The sequence below is a fragment of the Hyla sarda genome, chromosome 1, assembly GCF_029499605.1.
Source record: "Hyla sarda isolate aHylSar1 chromosome 1, aHylSar1.hap1, whole genome shotgun sequence".
NCBI lineage: Eukaryota > Metazoa > Chordata > Amphibia > Anura > Hylidae > Hyla > Hyla sarda.
In genome coordinates this window covers 348,358,201-348,377,507 of record NC_079189.1, presented here as the reverse complement: position 1 = coordinate 348,377,507, position 19,307 = coordinate 348,358,201, and the positions used below count along the sequence as shown (strand labels likewise).

General features: G+C 42.6%; 1 protein-coding gene across 1 annotated transcript in view; it reads right to left on the bottom strand.

The window, feature by feature from the left end:
* The window catches only part of PSIP1 (PC4 and SRSF1 interacting protein 1), a 135,621-nt gene that overhangs the window by 99,565 nt on the left and 16,749 nt on the right, over positions 1-19,307 (bottom strand). Inside the window, exons 3-6 of the mRNA XM_056521122.1 lie at positions 8,891-8,967; positions 7,847-7,985; positions 5,808-5,927; positions 4,225-4,323 (exon numbers count right to left, since the gene is read on the bottom strand). Coding sequence (XP_056377097.1) covers positions 4,225-4,323; positions 5,808-5,927; positions 7,847-7,985; positions 8,891-8,967 — 435 coding nt within the window. The remainder of the gene's footprint in view (positions 1-4,224; positions 4,324-5,807; positions 5,928-7,846; positions 7,986-8,890; positions 8,968-19,307) is intronic.

The following is a 19,307-nucleotide window of genomic DNA, read 5'->3' as shown; positions in this document are numbered from 1 at the left end:
CTACCTTAGATTGGTACGGCAAATGTGTAGGTGCAGAGGCGATACTTGCACAGATACAGTAGTTTAATATGATTTTAGTTTGTATTGTTGTAGGCTGGTAGAGGTAAGCCTAACAGGGAGGAACATAATATAATTACATTATCATAGGTTGGGTTGGTATAGTGACAGGGGAAATAGATAGAGGTATTATTTACCTAGTATGTGAGGGCACAGGGCATTTACCCACAGGATGATGTTCCCACATTAAGAATAGGGCAATATCTGTGGGTAAATAGATGGGTAAAGTACATGGGTAAAACAGTGGGAGTGCCAGGTTATCTAGAGATGGGCATGCAGAGTGGTAAAATAAATAATAAATTATAGATGTCTTTAGGGGTGTGAATCGCCAATAATTTGGCGATTCGATTCGAATCGCGATACCAGGGTGGCGATTCGATATATTGCAATATATTGCGATACTATCATGTTGGCGATATATCACGATATATCGCGATATTCCCTATTAAAAGCTTGGGAAAACTTATTCTAGCTGAGAAAGAACAAGATCCCGCGAGAGTTGTCCTGAGAGTGCGTACGTTCTCCTTCCTGTTTGTTCTGAGTCTGTAGTCTCGCGGTAGCAGCCTGCGAGTGGGACAGAGCTGATAACAGGTACACTGCCAACTAGTGGTCAGGAGTTTAAGTGTTATAAAAAAAATAAGACAGACAAATAGGACTGTGACTCAGTGAGTGAAATACAGTAAATGTTAATTATAATAATTTATAAAAAAAAAATCGATTCTCAGAATTTTAAAATCGATTCAGTATCGCGGAACAAAAAATCGCGATAATCCCTAGATGTCCTACCATATGGCGTCCTTGGGATAGTTTAGAGAGCCATTAGGATGCAGGTACCTGCCTATAGGACAAAGTAAAATTACCTAAGGCATGGTTAACCCCTTAAGGACTCAGGGTTTTTCCGTTTTTGCACTTTCGTTTTTTCCTCCTTACCTTTTAAAAATCATAACCCTTTCAATTTGCCACCTAAAAATCCATATTATGGCTTATTTTTTGCGTCGCCAATTCTACTTTGCAGTGACATTAGTCATTTTACCCAAAAATGCACGGCGAAACGGAAAAAAAAAATCTTTGTGCGACAAAATTGAAAAAAAAAAAAACGCCATTTTGTAACTTTTGGGGGCTTCCGTTTCTACGCAGTGCATATTTCGGTAAAAATTACACCTTATCACTATTCTGTAGGTCCATACGGTTAAAATGATACCCTACTTATATAGGTTTGATTTTGTCACACTTCTGGAAAAAATCATAACTACATGCAGGAAAATGTATACGTTTAAAAAGGTCATCTTCTGACCCCTATAACTTTTTTATTTTTCCACGTACAGGGCGGTATGAGGACTCATTTTTTGCGCTGTGATCTGAAGTTTTTATCGGTATGATTTTTGTTTTGATCAGACTTTTTGATCACTTTTTATTCATTTTTTTAATGGTATAAAAAGTGACGCCATTGACCGTGCGGTTTAATTAATGATATATTTTTATAGTTTGGACATTTACGCACGCGGCGATACCACATATGTTTATTTTATTTATTTTTTTTACACTGTTATTTTTTTCATGGGAAAAGGGGGGTGATTCAAACTTTTATTAGGGAAGGGGTTAAATGACCTTTAACACTTTTTTTAAACTTTTTTTTGCAGTGTTATAGGTCCCATAGGGACCTATAACACTGCACACACTGATCTCTCATCCTGATCACAGGCGTGTATTAACACGCCTGTGATCAGTGTTATCGGCGCTTGACTGCTCCTGCCTGGATCTCAGGCACGGAGCAGTCATTCGTCGATCGGACACCGAGGAGGCAGGTAAGGGCACTCCCGGTGTCCGATCAGCTGTTCGGGACACCGCGATTTCACCGCGGCGGTCCCGAACAGCCCGACTGAGCAGCCGGGTCACTTTCAGTTTCACTTTAGAAGCGGCGGTCAGCTTTGACCGCCGCTTCTAAAGGGTTAATACCGCACATCGCCGCGATCGGCGATGTGTGGTATTAGCCGCGGGTCCCGGCCGTTGATGAGCGCCGGGACCGACGCGATATGATGCAGGATCGCGGCGCGATCCCGCTTCATATCACGGGAGCCGGCGCAGGACGTAAATATACGTCCTGCGTCGTTAAGGGGTTAAAAACTAGATCCTGTGGGTAAATGCCCTGTGCCCTCACATACTAGGTAAATAATACCTCTATCTATTTCCCCTGTCACTATACCAACCCAACCTATGATAATGTAATTATATTATGTTCCTCCCTGTTAGGCTTACCTCTACCAGCCTACAACAATACAAACTAAAATCATATTAAACTACTGTATCTGTGCAAGTATCGCCTCTGCACCTACACATTTGCTGTACCAATCTAAGGTAGGCTTTAAATATTATTCAAAATCCCAAACAATGTGTATAAAACAACACTATATACAGAATCTCTCTTTAATTTCAGGACGGTATTTATCTATATACAAGAGGGAACACAAGCCCTTGGACCATTACCCACATAACTTCATCTGGGCCTTCACTATCTAAGCACATCAGAATATCTATCTATCTATACCTTTGTCGTATCACGATCATACTACTATTCAGTGAGATAGGTGACGGGAGAAACTATACTCCTGCTCTCCAAACACTTGTCCCTGAAGAGTTGCGACGCTTGAAATTGTGCCGCAACGAAACGCGTTGGAAATATGTGGTTCTAATTTGTACTATATCTGTATGCAATCATTGTACCAATTTGATGTGCTTACAGTTGTATCCTCACAGAATAATTCAGCTGAGGTCCACAAACCGGCTGATTTTTTTGCTGGTGACGTGCTATACGTACTGCACCCGGTACCTCCATTCCCTCCAGAACCAGGGAGAGATAGGAGGTTCCTGTTGTAGGTTGGCGTTCTCTAGGAAAGCCTCCCTGCAGTAACAGGTAGGGGGTCCTATGCGACTAGTAGGGCCAGTATAGCCTTACTCTAGCAAACTATCCTCAAAATAGGACAAGCTAGGTTTGTGAAGAATTTTATAAACATTGCATTGTACCTTCTATTGTTTAAATGTGTGATTTTTTTGTGCCTATATAACAAATGTACACCAATAAAAGTATGTTTTTAAGTATCCTAGTGTTTTTTCCTATTGCTTATTCTGATTACAGCAAGTTGTGTCTTCAGAACATAGGAAGGTCTCCTCTACCCCTAGGCCAACTACAGTAACTTTACAGAGTTTATACACAAGCCAATGACCTATAGGCAATTGTCACATCCCAAGTGCCTACCAGAAAACTGACATGGGACCAGCTTCAGGAATCCATGGTGATCAGCTGTCATTTTACATAGCAGTCAAAATAAAAGCCTTTACATTTATGGACAAGCTCACAGAGGAGATTCTTGAGGTCATAACATACACACTGGCCCTGATTTACTATTGTGCGCCAGAACTGAAAAATACCCGACCAACTTTCCATTTTACTGAGAAAACCCCAAAAAGGGGCGTGGCTGCTGGGGAAAGGGGGCATGGCCCAACATTTTTGAAAAATCCCAACATATTTACTAAGGTTTCCACAAAAAATTTGGTGGCTTTAAAAGGGGTTCTCCGGTGCTTACACATCTTTTCCCCTATCCAAAAGGATAAGATGCCTAATCACGGGAGTCCCACCGCTGGGGACCCCCGGGATCATGCACGCGGCACCCCGTTTGTAATCAGTCCCCGGAGCGTGTTCGCTCCGGGTCTGATTACAGGGGACCACCGGGCCGGCGGCGTGTGACGTTACGCCTCCGCCCCAGTGTGAAGTCACACCTCCACCCCTCAATGCAAGCCTACGGGAGAGGCGTGATAGCTGTCACGCCCCCTCCCGTAGGCTTACATTGAGGGGCGGAGGCGTGACGTCACACGCCGTGGGCCCTGTGGTCGCCTGTAATCAGACCCGGAGCCAACACTCTCCGGGGACTGATTACAAACGGGGTGCGGCGTGCATGATCCCGGGGGTCCCCAGCGGCGGGACTCCCGCGATCAGGCATCTTATCCCCTATCCTTTGGATGGGGAAAAGATGTGTAAGCACCACTCAGTAAATCAGGGCCACTATCTTTCTATAATTTTTTTTTATAAAAAAAAATATATATATATAATTAAGTAAAATGAATAATAATGATAAATAAATAAAACTGTGAAGCTAGCTACATCAAACTTACATCGCTGCCAGTATGTAGGCTATCATCCTTTGAAGCATTTAAATCTTTCTCCGGAGAGCCAATTTCACTGGAAGATGTATCTGAGTGTTTGCTTGAAATCTGTTAAAAAAAAATATTCAAAGTTCAAAACCATTACCATCTGAATACAAAAAAAATCTACAACATGAAATCTAATTAAAAACAAAAACACACATTACAATCAAAGGAGGCAATATTACTGCTCATACTGGACAAGCAAGGTACTGTTATATTTCATGAGAAGAATAGTGCTGCATTCCATGGAACCCAACAATCCTATTTCAAAGGAGGGAATCCCATCTCAACCTGTTACCCCCCATCTATAGGAAAGGGGATGAAAAGCTGATTGGTGAGGGTCCCATTTAAATACACGCATTTAAAATACCACTCATACCAGTGCAGTTTTCTCATTATTGCATATTAAAAGGAGTACTGTAATGTTAAACATTTGTCCTCTATCCGCAGGATAGGGCCGACCGCTGGGACCCCCCACGATCTCCCCTACGGGGACCCGGCATTGCCGTGGCTCTGCATGGCTAATGTGTTTGTCGTAAACCTCACTGAGGTACAGAGAGATACATAGAGGGAGCGTGTCGCCGGTGGACTCATGCTGCTGCCGACACCCCTACTGCATGGGGAGGGCCACGGCATTCCCCCCACGATCAGACACTTATCCCCTATCCTGTGGATAGAGGGTAAGTGTAACATGGCAGTATTAAAGGAGATCTGCAATTTCCTATTCCAGTCTTAAAGTGAATCTGACACCTTTTTTACCCGCACAAAACCCAATAAATAGTGCTATAGTGTAGGTAAACCTGATAAAAAAAAGAAACTCCATGGTTGGGTCATGGAGAACAAGGCTGTATACAGGAGGTATCATTGATAATCCCCATTACGAAATAGAGGTGGGAGCCTGTATCCAGAGTTTCCCTGCCTCCATCCAATTCTGTTCTGATATGCCCGCCCTCCTCAAAATATTCATTGCCCCTTCGTTCATGCGAAAACAAGATGGACAGGCATATAGAAGCAGAGAGGACGAAAACAGGGAAGCTCTGTATGCCAGCTCCCGCCTCCATTGTTTGGGGTACAGTATACAGCCTGGATTTCTGGAACCTAACCACAGAGTTATACCTCTTTAAAATCAGTTTCCCTAGCACTATAACTCTGTTTATTGGGTTTAGGGTCAGTGAACAAGGTGTCAGATTCATTTTAATGAAAAAGTCTGACAAGTTTATGAAGAAGGACATGCACGTCCCATCTGTGGATGTATGTGCACCACAAACTGAAATCTACAGCAGCTTTGAGCTGAAGCAGATTACAGGTAGACTAATAAATGTACTTGGAAACAGGAGGCCTCCACAACAGTAGTGAGCTTGAAGCAAAACACAGCTTTGCATAAAAAGAATGATAAATCAGATGTAATATCTAAATTATATTTGGTGAATTTGAATTTATATGTGTATGACAGTGTAATTGTAACAAAATCATAAAATCTGCACTTGTAAACATAATTGTTCTAATCAGGCAAGAAATTGCCATGTGCAAAGCCAGTTTGAGTCACGTACCTTTGGTACTGAATACTTTCTTTTTTTGTGTGGTGTCTTATCCTCATTTTCCTCCATGCCCTCGTGTGTTTCTTCTTCTTCTGCCTCTCCCTCAGCAGCATTGACAAATGACAAATAGTTCTAAACCAGTAAAAAATATTGTAAAAAGGTTATAATTCCCAGAATAAATAATTAAAATAAAGTGTGTGTGTGAGTGTATGTGTGTATATATATATATATATATATATATATATATATATATATATATATATATATATATATATATATACATGCATAGATACATACACACACACATATACATACATACATACACACACACACACACACACACACACTCAGGGTATAAGCACACTGACAATAACCATCACTGATGTACACCACTGTGCTGTGGTTCTCTAAACTGTGGCCTGTTTGGCAGGACCAGGTCATATAACTATAAAATGAAAAATGTATTTGGTATCACTGCGTGCATATTTGTCCGGACTATAAAAATATAACATAACATATTATACCAAACCCCAGAATTGCATTTCATTTTTATTATTTTTAAATAAAGTCATATCCCAGAAAAAAAAAAAAAAATGCAGGTAAGGGTGACCAAAAAAAAAAAATATATAAAAAAAAAAAATCTGATCAATACCAAAATGGTAACAATACAAAACAGATTACAGCGCAAAAAAATAAGCCATCATACAGCCCAGTATATGAAAAAAAAATTAAAACTTTATAAAAAGGGTCAGAAAATGGCAATTTAAAAAAGAAAAAAAATTCTGAAAAGTTTTGATTTTTTTTTTAAATTAGTAAATAATGACTGAAACTAAACAAATTTGGTATTGCTGTAATCGTGCTAACCTTAAAGGGGTATTCCAGGAAAAAAACACATAGAGAGAGATAGAGATATATTTATCTCTATCTCTCAACTGGCTCCAGAGAGTTAAACAGATTTATAAATTACTTCTATTAAAAAATATTAATCCTTTCAGTACTTATGAGCTTCTGAAGTTAAGGTTGTTCTTTTCTGTCTAAGTCCTCTCTGATGACACCTGTCTTGGGAAACGCCCAGTTTAGAAGAGGTTTGCTATGGGGATTTGCTTCTAAACTGGGCGTTTCCCCGAGACAGGTGTCATCAGAGAGGACTTAGACAGAAAAGAACAACCTTAACTTTAGAAGCTCATAAGTACTGAAAGGATTAAGATTTTTTTATGGAAGTAATTTACAAATCTGTTTAACTTTCTGGAGCCAGTTGATATGTAAAGAAAACCGTTTTTTCCTGGATAACCCCTTTAAGTATCAAAACAATATATTCGTTTGACCACAAGGTGAATAGTGTGAAAAAAAGGGAGAAAAAAAACTTTGAAAAATTGCATTTTATTTAGTAATTTCACCTCAACTCATTTTTTCAGAGCATATGTTATGGTAAAATGAAAGGTTTGCATTACAAAGATACAATTGGTCCTGCAAAATACAAGTCACCATATGGGCCAATCCTAGAGTGGTTTAAGTATATTTAGGTCTGCCAATTAATAATGACCTTATTTACAAACTATTTTGGTTGAAATTATTTTGTGTACCTGAACAAGTAGATTGTCATGAGGGACAAGTAGATTGTGCTTCGTTTTAGTCCTTTAAATGAGTAGTGTTTTCTTTTTTTGTTTTTAATTTACACACCCCTGTACTCGGCTCCTAGACATCTTATCCCCTATCCACAGGAGCCACCACAATCTCCTGCCCGGTATCCCAGTAATATGCTTGCATGGAGCAGTCTCCGGATTACTGGCGACCACAGCCCGAAGCTGTGGATAACACACCCACTCTCTATGGGAGATATGCGAATGCTGTATTACTGTCTCTCCCATAGACCTGAATGGAGGGGGGTGTGATCACAGCTGCATTTCTAAACGTAGTTCATGAACTATTTCTACTTCTAATTCATAATACCCATGAATGCGCTCACTATTGTGCAGTTGTCCCAAGTCTAGCAGTATAAGTAGTGCAATTGCTAAATTTTTACAGCAAAAAAAAAATAATAATTCATTTACCTGAGGACTTGAGAACTTTACTTTAGGATTATTATCAATTTCCCATAATCCTTCATTGAACCCCTTTCGTTTATTTGGTTTACCATATTTCTCTTTATTCTCTTCATATGGGAATATGTCTTTTGGTCCCAAGAAAGCTCTTAAAAGGTGAAGAAAAAAAATTTTTTAATTATTATTATTATAATTAACAAAATAGTATAACTGGACAATACAGAGATCTTTCTGAGCCCAAAGTGTCTAACTATGAGAAGGGAGCGGTTTCACTGAGGAACTTAAAGAATAAGTATCATGAAGAAAAACATATCCCCTATCCAAAATGATAGGGGATAAGTTTTAGATCGCGGGGGTCCGAGCACGGGGGGGTCCGAGCGCCGACCCCCCCGCGATCTCTTGCTTGGAGCCCCAGTTCTCACGCACAGGAGCGTGTCATAACCCCCGCCCGAAGCAGAGGCTGCCTTGCCCCCTCCATAAAGCTTTATGGAAGAGACAAAGATTGCCGAACAACTCTCCCATAGAGCTTTATGGAGGGGGCAAGGCAGCCTCCATAAGTCTCTGTATTGTATCCCCTATCCTTCATGATACTTATCCTGTAAGTGAGGTAATGCCTAGTGAAATTTCCTCAGTGTGACCACACCAACAGTAGGCTGTTACACAGAAGGAATAAGGCAGGTGGCACTGTGCTGTTCACAAGCAGTCACTGCTTCTGGTTATAAGCAGCTTGTCTACTTACAACAAATAGCAAGCGGCGAGATTTAAATGGGTACTGTCAAAACTATGTCAATGATTTTTGGCATTATATGGAAAGGTATGTTAAAAATATCCGACTACAAGAGTGGGCTGCAATCTGAGGTGAAAAGTTAGACAAGATAACTGATAGAATGGCCTGCTGTGATCGCTGCTATGTGTGTACAAAATTTGTCTAAAATGCAGTAAATAGATAATTTGGTGTGTGTACTGAAGTTAATGAGCAGTAGGGTGTATGAAATTTACAAAATACACACACACTATAAAAGGACCCTAAAAAGAAATTTATAGACAACTTACGTTTCATGGGTACCAAAAAAGAAAATGGGCATTTTATTTGTGGGAGGTTTTACAGCCCCATCTGGAAGTTCATCAACCTGTAAATAAAAATGATAGAATTAAAAAAGTTAAAAATTGATCATGTAAAATAACCTCTGAAGGGTATGTTCACACGTTTAGGATCCGTTGCATATTTTTACAGCTTATTTTTCTACCCATTGAAGTTAATATGCAGCAGATCCTGTACGTGTGAACATACCCTTAAAAAGGGGTTATTTAAGGGTATGTTCACACATACAGTTTAAAAACAGAGCTGATAACTAACAGATGCATTGAGGGGGCGTATCGGGCACTGCTTCATAAGGGGGGGGGGGTGTGTGCTATCCACACGCCCAGTTCCTGGGGACTGCCGGGGTGCCATGCAGGAAACCGCTATCAGACACCTATTTCCGACTGGGGCCCCCACGATCTCCTGTACGGCGCCCCGACAGCCCGCGGGAAGGGGACATGTTGACCACCGCACGAAGTGGTGGCTGACACCCCCCCGCAATACAACTGTATGGCAGAGCCGGATCGCTGCCTTCGGCAATCTCCGGCTCTGCCATAGCGATGTATTGAGGGGGCGTGTCAGCCGCCGCTTCATGCGGAGGTCGACACCCGCTATCTGGCCAGCGAGCCGGGCCCCATACAGGAGATCGCGGGGGGCCCCAGTGGTCGGACCCCCGCGATCTGAAACTTATCCCCTATCCTTAGGATAGGGGATAAATTTTTCAGCACTGGACTACCCCTTCAATGATACAGGGCGTACTTGTACGCCTACTCCCGCCATATAATATTGGGTCAGTCCCGGCACCTAGCAACGTTGATCAAAGTTAATCGCCAAGTCTAAAATGTAAAAAAAAATGCTTCCTGTCAGCTCAGTTGGGCTGATCGGGACACCGCGAAGCATTTATTTACATTTTAGTCGCAGCGATCAACTTTAATCGCCGCGTCTAACGGTTAATACCAGACTTCACCACGAACGGTGATGTCCGATATTAGCCACGGGTTCTGGCCATTGCTAGGTGCCGGGACCGACCCAATATGATGCAGGGTCAGCTGGACACACGAGGAGGGTCCCCAACTTCCTCCTCGGCGTCCGATCAGCGATTGATTGCTCCATGCCTGAGATCCAAAAACACTGATCAATGAAATGCTTTGGCATAGCATTGATCAGTGTCTGCAATCAATGTATTGCATGTAATAGTCCCCTATGGGGGCTGTAACACTGTTTAAAAAAAGGAAAAAAAAATTTAAAAAAAGAAACGTTAATAAACGATTTAACCCCTTCCCTAATATAAGTTTGAATCACCCCCCCCTTTCCCATAAAAAAATAAAATAAAATAAACTATGTACATAAAAATAAACATGTGGTATTGCCACATGCATAAATGTCCGAACTATAAAAATATATTGAAAGAAGAGACAGTACAGTCGGCACTGCTCTAATTCCCGAGGGACACAATATAAAAATATATTAAACCACACAGTCAATAGTGTATACATTGGCTCACAGACTACTCCCTGGTTACCTCCAGGGTGGCTAGGTACACATACAATGGGAGGTGGGAGAAAGGCTATAAGCCCCACCCAAGTTGGCTGATTTGTTGCCAGCCTCACAGGTGCAAATTAATGCTACCTATGGTCACGATACAGGCACATTAATAAAATTTAAACTACACCTGTGAGGCCGGCAACATATCAACCAACTTGGGGCTTATAGCCCCTTTCTCCCATTTCCCATTGTATGTGTGCCTAACCCCACTGGAGGTAACCCGGGAGCAGTCTGTGAGCCAGTGTCTAATGTCTTAATTTTAACATCAGTTTTGAGGGTTAGCCAATGTCATTGTTTACATCTACCACAGTAGTGCACCTAAATTCCTGTTTTGTATTCTAGATGTTATACATCCACACCTTTTTATCTGGTGTAGGATGCCATTGTGGTACTTGTGGTCTGCTGCACGAATCCCCCATTGTATGCATTTTATGCTGGGAATCGCCCTTAGCAATGGACCATAAGTGTAGGATCTGATCCCCCAATATATATGCACAACTGCATTAGGGGTTGAGCATCTCCTGCCATTTGAGGCCACGTCTTTGTTGTTTTTGATATATGATGAGATTTAAAAAATAAATAAATAAAATTTATATAAAATTATATAGCTCATTAACAATGTTTTTATGAACCAGACATTTACGCACCCAAGAATATCAAATATTTAAATTTATTAAAATGTTTTCCTTTTTTAACCCCTTAAGGACCAAGGGCGTACAGGTACGCCCTTGGTCCTGCTCTCCTGATATAACGCGGGGTTACACAGTAACCCCGCGTCATATCGCGGCGGGCCCGGCGTCATAGTGAAGCCGGGACCCGCCTCTAATAGCGCGCAGTGCCGATCGCGGCACCGCGCGCTATTAACCCTTTAGCCGCGCGCTCAGAGCTGAGCCGCGCGGCTAAAAGTGAAACCGAAAGTGGCCGGCTAGCTCAGTCGGGCTGTTCGGGATAGCCGCGGCTAATCGCGGCATCCCGAACAGCTGACAGGACAGCGGGAGGGCCCCTACCTGCCTCCTCGCTGTCCGATCGCCGAATGACTGCTCAGTGCCTGAGATCCAGGCATGAGCAGTCATGCGGCAGAATCGTTGATCACTGGTTTCTTATGAGAAACCAGTGATCAACATAGAAGATCAGTGTGTGCAGCGTTATAGGTCCCTATGGGACCTATAACACTGCAAAAAAAAAGTGAAAAAAAAAAGTGAATAAATATCATTTAACTCCTCCCCTATTAAAAGTTTGAATCACCCCCCTTTTCCAATAAAAAAAAAAACACAGTGTAAATAAAAAGAAAAATGAACATATATGGTATCACCGCGTGCGGAAATGTCCGAATTATAAAAATATATCATTAATTAAACCGCTCGGTCAATGGCGTGCGCGCAAAAAAATTCCAAAGTCCAAAATAGTGCTTTTTTGGTCACTTTTTATATCATTTAAAAATGAATAAAAAGCGATCAATAAGTCCTATCAATGCAAAAATTGTACCGTTAAAAACTTCAGATCACGGCGCAAAAAATGAGCCCTCATACCGCCCCATACACGGAAAAATAAAAAAGTTATAGGGGTCAGAAGATGACAATTTTAAACGTATTAATTTTCCTGCATGTAGTTATGATTTTTTCCAGAAGTCTTAAAAAATCAAATCTATATAAGTAGGGTATCATTTTAATCGTATGGACCTACAGAATAAAGATAAGGTGTCATTTTTTTTACCGAAAAATGTACTACGTAGAAACGGAAGCCCCCAAAAGTTACAAAACTGCGTTTATCATATGGATTTTTAGGTGCAAAATTGAAAGAGTTATGATTTTTTAAAGGCAAGGAGCAAAAAACGAAAATGCAAAAACGGAAAAAACCCCGGTCCTTAAGGGGTTAAAGGAAATGAGGGAATTTTTTTTTTTATTGGTGGAGGGGCCTATTCACTTATTAAAAGTTTTTAGTTTTTTTGTTACACTTTTATAGTCCCCACAGGGGACTTTATATTGCAATCTTTAGACTGCAGATAAAGATCAGTGCTATGCATAGGCTTTAGTGTTATCTGTGATCTACTTCTCTGGTCTGCTCAATGGCAGACCAGAGAAGAAGAAGACCCCATGATGGCAGAAGGAGGCAGGTGAGGGGACCTCCGGTCGCCATCTTAGCTGATCTGATCCCTGCGGACAATCAGATCAGCAACCGATACTGCACAGATGCAGTGATCAATAATGATTACAGTACAGATTTACAACGATAGCCCCCTGGGCTAGTGGGGTGATCGGTAATATGCAGGGTGTAGATGTACGCCTTGATGCGTGCATCCTTTAGGGCAGGGGTCTGCAACCTTTAAGACAAAAAGAGCCACTTGGACCCGTTTCCGAAGAAAAGAAAAACTGGGAGCCGCAAAACCCCCCTCCCCTCTGATGCCCTGGTTGGGATACACTGGCATACACACACAAAGGGGACTACAACTCCCAGCATGTGTTATTCAGGAGTCTTCAGTCTGTGGTATAACACCAGCATGCTGCCTCTGTAGTCTACTGGGAGTTGTAGTTCACCAACACCTCTATTGTATCTTAGTAGTCTCCTGGGAGTTGTAGTTCACCAACACCTCTATTGTATCTCAGCAGTCTCCTGGGAGTTGTAGTTCACCAACACCTCTATTGTATCTCAGCAGTCTCCTGGGAGTTGTAGTTCAGGGAGTTGTAGTTCACCAACACCTATATTGTATCTGAGTGGTCTCCTGGGAGTTGTAGTTCACCAACACCTCTATTATACCAGTAATCTCCTGGGAGTTGCAGTTCATACACCAGTGTTTCCCAACCAGGGTGCCTCCAGATGTTGCAAAACTACTACTACCAGCATTCCCTGGTTGGGAAACACTGGCATACACACACATAAGAGGGACTACAACTCCCAGCATGTGTCATTCAGCAGTTCCCGTCCCCCCATCATTCCCAGCATGATATTTATTCCCCTGCAGTCTTTACATCCCCAGCCTGTGTAATATGTCTCCTCACACATAGAAATCTTCCCCAGCCCCTGCAATGCAGTGTGTCTCCTCTCCCCTCACCCGCTCTGTGTTTCCCCTGTGCAAACATGAAACCTCCCCGTGAAAAATTAGGTCCTGTGTGTACAGAGCTGGGGGAGGGGAGGAGCTTTCCCCCCCCCCCCCGTGAAAACATGAAACCTCCCCGTGAAAAATGAGGTCCTGTCTGTACAGAGAAGGGGGAGGGAGGAGCTGTGTCCGTCCCCACTGTCCCACTGTCTCCTTGTATTATGCAGAGCTGCGCTCTCGCGCTCTTCATCCTCCGTGAGGGGGCGTGGCTTAACTATCTGCAGACGTGCGGTGAAAAAAATCAAACCCATGGCTCTACCCTCGATCCTCCCCACTCTGCCCTCGATCCTCATCGCTGTAGCTTCGGAAAACTTGCCCCTCCTTTTTAACCACACACTGGAGCCGCGGCAAAGATGTAAAAGAGTCACATGCGGCTCCGGAGCCGCGGGTTGCCGACCCCTGCTTTAGGGGTTAAAAAATAAATTTGCAAATATAACTGCACAGAACTGGAATCCTAGGAAAGAGATAATCGACTAGATAATCAAAAACTTTTTTGTCTATAGCAACCAGAGTTCTTATCTTAATAGTTTAGTATGTACCAAAGGATTTATCTATGCCTTCTACTCTACCTAAATACTAGTCATGAACACTAAACCCCAAAAGACGTCACAAGGGTGGAGCAAGGTAATCAGGTAGGTTGTTTTTTCATAGCAAACTTTTTATTTTTTATGTAATTTTTCCCGAAATAACGGGAGAACGTCAGTTTTTTAACGCAAATCACAAGGATATTACAGCAAAAACATTATCAAAAAGCAGTAAAATGCAAAATACAACACCTCAGTTGTGTTTATAGGTCAAATCCCTTTTGCCTATAGGCAAAAGGTCTAAAAGCACACTTTGAATAGGAATGCATCAAAACTGTACATAACAGGAACTGATCCCAACCCACTTAGGAGTCTCAGCTGATAGATGCTGGAATCTAGTCATATACACCAGGCTTCACACCCTTTCTCTGCAAAGCCAGAGGATTTATGGGAAATGTAGGCAGCATTAGGAACTTCTTTCTGTTGCAATGCCACATCTGCTAAAAGAACAAGGCATCTATTATATCTATAAGCACAAGCACATCTACATTACTCTCTGATAACAGTCTATATTAAAGAATAAACTATTTTAGGAGTGCTTCTTTAAAGGAAATAACACATTTATTGCAACTTGTCATACTCAAAGTATATACACTGCTAAAAAAAAAAAAAAAAAAAAACACCACACTGTAACTCCAAGTCAATCACACTGTGAAATCACACTGTCCACTCAGGAAGCAACACTGATTGACAACCAATTTCACATGCGGTTGTGCAAATGGAACAGACAACAGGTGGAAAATATAGATAATTAGCAATACACCCCCAATAAAGGAGTGGTTCTGCAGGTGGTAACCACAGACCACTTCTCAGTTCCTATGCTTCCTGGCTGATGTTTTGGTCACTTTTGAGTGTTGGCGGTGCTTTCACTCGTGTGGGTTGTAGACTCAGTCTCATACTACCACTAAAGTGGCTCAGGTAGTGCAGCTCATCCAGGATGGCACATCAATTCCAGGTGTGGCAAGAAGGCTTGCTGTGTCTGTCAGCATAGCGTCCAGAGCATGGAGGCGCTACCAGGAGACAGGCCAGTACTAGGGATCAACAGATTATCGGTTTGGCCGATATTCACGATTTTGGACTTTATCGGCAATTACCTTGCCGATAATCCGATAATGCACCGCCTCAACCTCCCCCCGGTATCAGTATTGGCCATAAAAAAACGATATCGGACGATCCCTAGCCAGTACATCAGGAGATGTGGAGGAGGCCGTATGAGGGCAAAAAAACAGCAGCAGGACCGCCGCTACCTCCGCCTGTGTGCAAGGAGGAGCACTGCCAGAGCCCTGCAAAATGACCTCCAGCTGGCCACAATTGTGCATGTGTCCAATCAAACGGTCAGAAAAGACTCCATGAGGGCCCAACGTTCACAGGTGGGGGTTGGGCTTACAGCCCAACACTGTGCAGGACGTTTGGCATTTGACAGAACACTAAAATTGGCAAATTTGCCACTGGCGCCCTGTGCTCTTCACAGATGAAGGCAGGTTCACACTGAGCACATGTGACAGACGTGACAGAGTCTGGAGACGCCGTGGAGAATGTTCTGCTGCATGCAACATCCTTCAGCATGACCGGTTTGGCGGTGGGGCAGTAATGGAGTGGGGTGGAACTTCTTTGGAAGGGCCACAAAGCCTTTCATGTGCTTGCCAGAGGTAGCCTGACTGCCATTAGGTACCGAGATGAGATCCTCAGACCCCTTGGGAGACCATATGCTGGTGCGGTTGGCCCTGGGTTCCTCCTAATGCAAGACAATGCTAGACCTCATGTGGCTGGAGTGTGTCAGCAGTTCCTGCAAGAGGAAGGCATTAATGCGATGGACTGGCCCGCACGTTCCCCAGACATGAATCCGTTTGAGCACATCTGGGACATCATGTCTCGCTTTTTCCACCAACGCCACGTTGCACCACAGACTATCCAGGAGTTGGCGGATGCTTTAGTCCAGGTCTGGGAGGACATCCCTCAGGAGACCATCCGCCACCTCATCAGGAGCATGCCCATGCATTGTAGGGAGGTCATAAAGGCACGTGGGGGCCACACACACTACTGAGCCTCCTTTTGACTTGTTTTAAAGACATTACATCAAAGTTGGATAAGCCTGTAGTGTGGTTTTCCACTTTGATTTTGAGTGTGACTCCATATCCAGACCTCCATGGGTTGATAAATTTAATTTTCATTGATAATTTGTGTGATATTGTTGTCAGCACATTCAACTATGTAAAGACGAAAGTATTTCATACCATTAGTTCATTAAGATCTAGGATGTTTCATCTTAGTGTTCCCTTTATTTTTTTTTTAGAAGTATTATGCTCTGTGTATAAGGAACAATACAAAACGTACCCGGTGGGGTCACAGGTAAGTTAAATGAGTATTCCGGGCTTAGACACTTTATCCCCATTCCAAAGGATAGGTAATCAGATGTTTGATCGTGAGGGTGCCTCCGCTGGGACACCTACGCTACCATTGATTTAAATCGGTCCACAGACAGTCCGCAATAGAGTCAGATTTGCGGACTGTCCGCGGACCCATTCAAATGAATGATAGCGTAACTTGCAGCGGGAAACCCGCTGCTAGTTACTAGCGTGTGAACGCACCATTAAAGTACCAAGTCCAATAGAGATTATTTCGGCACCATCCGGCATCCGCTTAAGCAACGTAGGAGAAACAATCAGAATAGCCTGCACATTCCCTAGAAGCTACACCAGAATAATCCTCGGTTATATCTCGATATATATGTATACATATCAGGAGCGTCTTTATTCGTAGAAATTAGTAGGGTTAGCCATGCAGGGGAGCAGATGGAACAGATGCGTGGGTATAGGAGCTGGCGATGGGCCATTTGCATGCCAAGGCAATTTGTCAGGCCAGTGCCTCGGCACGCAAGTGATCTGTCACCAGCTCGTATACCCCCGCGTCCTCTCAGCTGTTATGGACACCGCGACGGTCCCGAACAGCTGCGCTGAGCTATCCGGCAGTTTCTTCTACCGTTTTAGACATCATGATCATAGCTGCGTCTAAAGGGTTAATGCCGGACATCAGCCCGATCGGTGATGTCCGGTATTAGCCACGGGTCCTGGTTGCTGAGCGTGCATCACATAACAGGAGACGGCCACGGACGTGAATATACGTCCAAAGTTGCTAAAGTACTCTGGTGACACTAGACTTTAAATTAAAAACACCTAGCCCCTGACCTGTTTTGCTCAGCAGAGCGTCTTCAGAGGGCTAATAAGTTATGTTTTAGGTGGGGTAAACAAGAGGTGAGAGCGATCCCATTACACTGGGATATTGTGAAATTTAAAACTGTGTATAAGGAAGACCCTGAAGAGTTTGAGCAGATGGATGACCTTATAACTATGAATACATTTATCAGGGATCAATGCAGAGATCTCCAATGACCTATTTATACCCAGGACTGAATTTATAGCAAGAGGGCTTACTCTAGGTTTTGAGTAAAGAAGGTTCCTACATTGGCATAGAAGGAAATCCTGTATTGTAAGAGCCCTACAACACGGAGGTTTGGATGGGATGATAGGCGATTGGTATAGGATGAATGAGGAGCGACTGGCCTCTATACTCAAATTGTTTCACTCGATAGCTGATGCTCTTCCAGACTATGAGGGAGGCGTTGATTGTAGTTCTTCCTAAACTTGGGAAGGACCTGTTAATATTACCTGTACCAAGAGCCACACCAGAGAGGCAGCGGGAGATCAGGGAGGTAAACAAGTGGCTCAGAAGCTGGTGTAGGAAGGAGGGGTTTGGGTTCATGGAGAACTGGGCTGACTTCGCTGTCGGTTACCGGCTCTACCGTAGGGACGGGCTGCACCTCAATGGGGAGGGTGCAGCTGTGCTCGAGGAGAAGATGGCTAGAAGGGTGGAGGAGTGTTTAAATTAGGGACTGGGGGGAGGGGGAAGACAGTGTAGATAGAGAGGGGGGACTTAGTAATGTACCTGGGGTGGAGGGGGGGTTAGAATAGTTAATATGGATAGGCTTCATAGGAAGAAAAAACATACACCATTGAATTGCATGATGACTAATGCCAGAAGTGTGTCCAATAAAACTGAGGAACTGGAGTGGTTGATGTCTGAGAAGTATTATGACATAGTGGGTATAACAGAGACTTGGTTGGATGATAGCTTTGTGTGGGCAATATACAGGATTATAGTCTATTCAGGAAGGATCGGACAAAACGGAATGGGGGAGGAGTTTGTCTTTATGTGAAATCAAGTCTGACGGCCGCACTGCAGGAGGATATATGGGAGGGAAACAATGTGGAGGCATTATGGGTAGAAATATATGGAGATAAAAATAAAAAAAAATTCTGATAGGGGTTTGTTATAAGCCACCAAACATAATGGAAGAAGCAGATCAATTACTGAGGCAAATAAACAAAGCAGCAAATCAAAATAATGTGATAACTATCCTGATATAAACTGGGAGACTGAGACCGGTGAATCTCAAAGGAAACAGGTTTCTGACTATAACTAAAGACAATTATCTGTCCCAAATGGTGCAGAGCCAGACCAGAGGGGGCGCCCTACTAGACTTATTAACCAACAGACCTGACAGAGTAACTAACGTGCAGGTAAAAGGACACCTGGGAAATAGTGATCATAATATAATACATTATAACCTATTTTTCAATAAGGGAATCTCTCGAGGGACCACAAAAACAATGAACTTTAGGAAGGCAAAGTTTGATCAGCTCAGAGAAGCCCTTAACAGTATAAAATGGGATAATGTCCTCAAAAACAAGAATACTGACACTAAATGGGAGACGTTTAAAGGTATCTTAAATTATCACTGTAATAAATATATACCTTATGGGAATAAAAGGGTCAGAAATAAAAGAAAACCAATATGGATGAATAAAAACAGTAAAGGGGCAATAAAGGACAAAAATAAAGCATTTAAAATACTAAAACAGGACAGCAGTGAAGAGGCATTAATAAGCTATAGAGAAAAATGTAAAATATGTAAAAAAAACAGATAAAAGCTGCAAAAATAGAGAGAGAAAGACTCATTGCCAAAGAGTAAAACGAACCCCAAAATGTTCTTTAACTATATACCGTATATACTCGAGTATAAGCCGACCCGAGTATAAGCCGAGACCCCTAATTTCAACCCAAAATCCCAGGAAAAGTTATTGACTCGAGTATAAGCCTAGGGTGGGA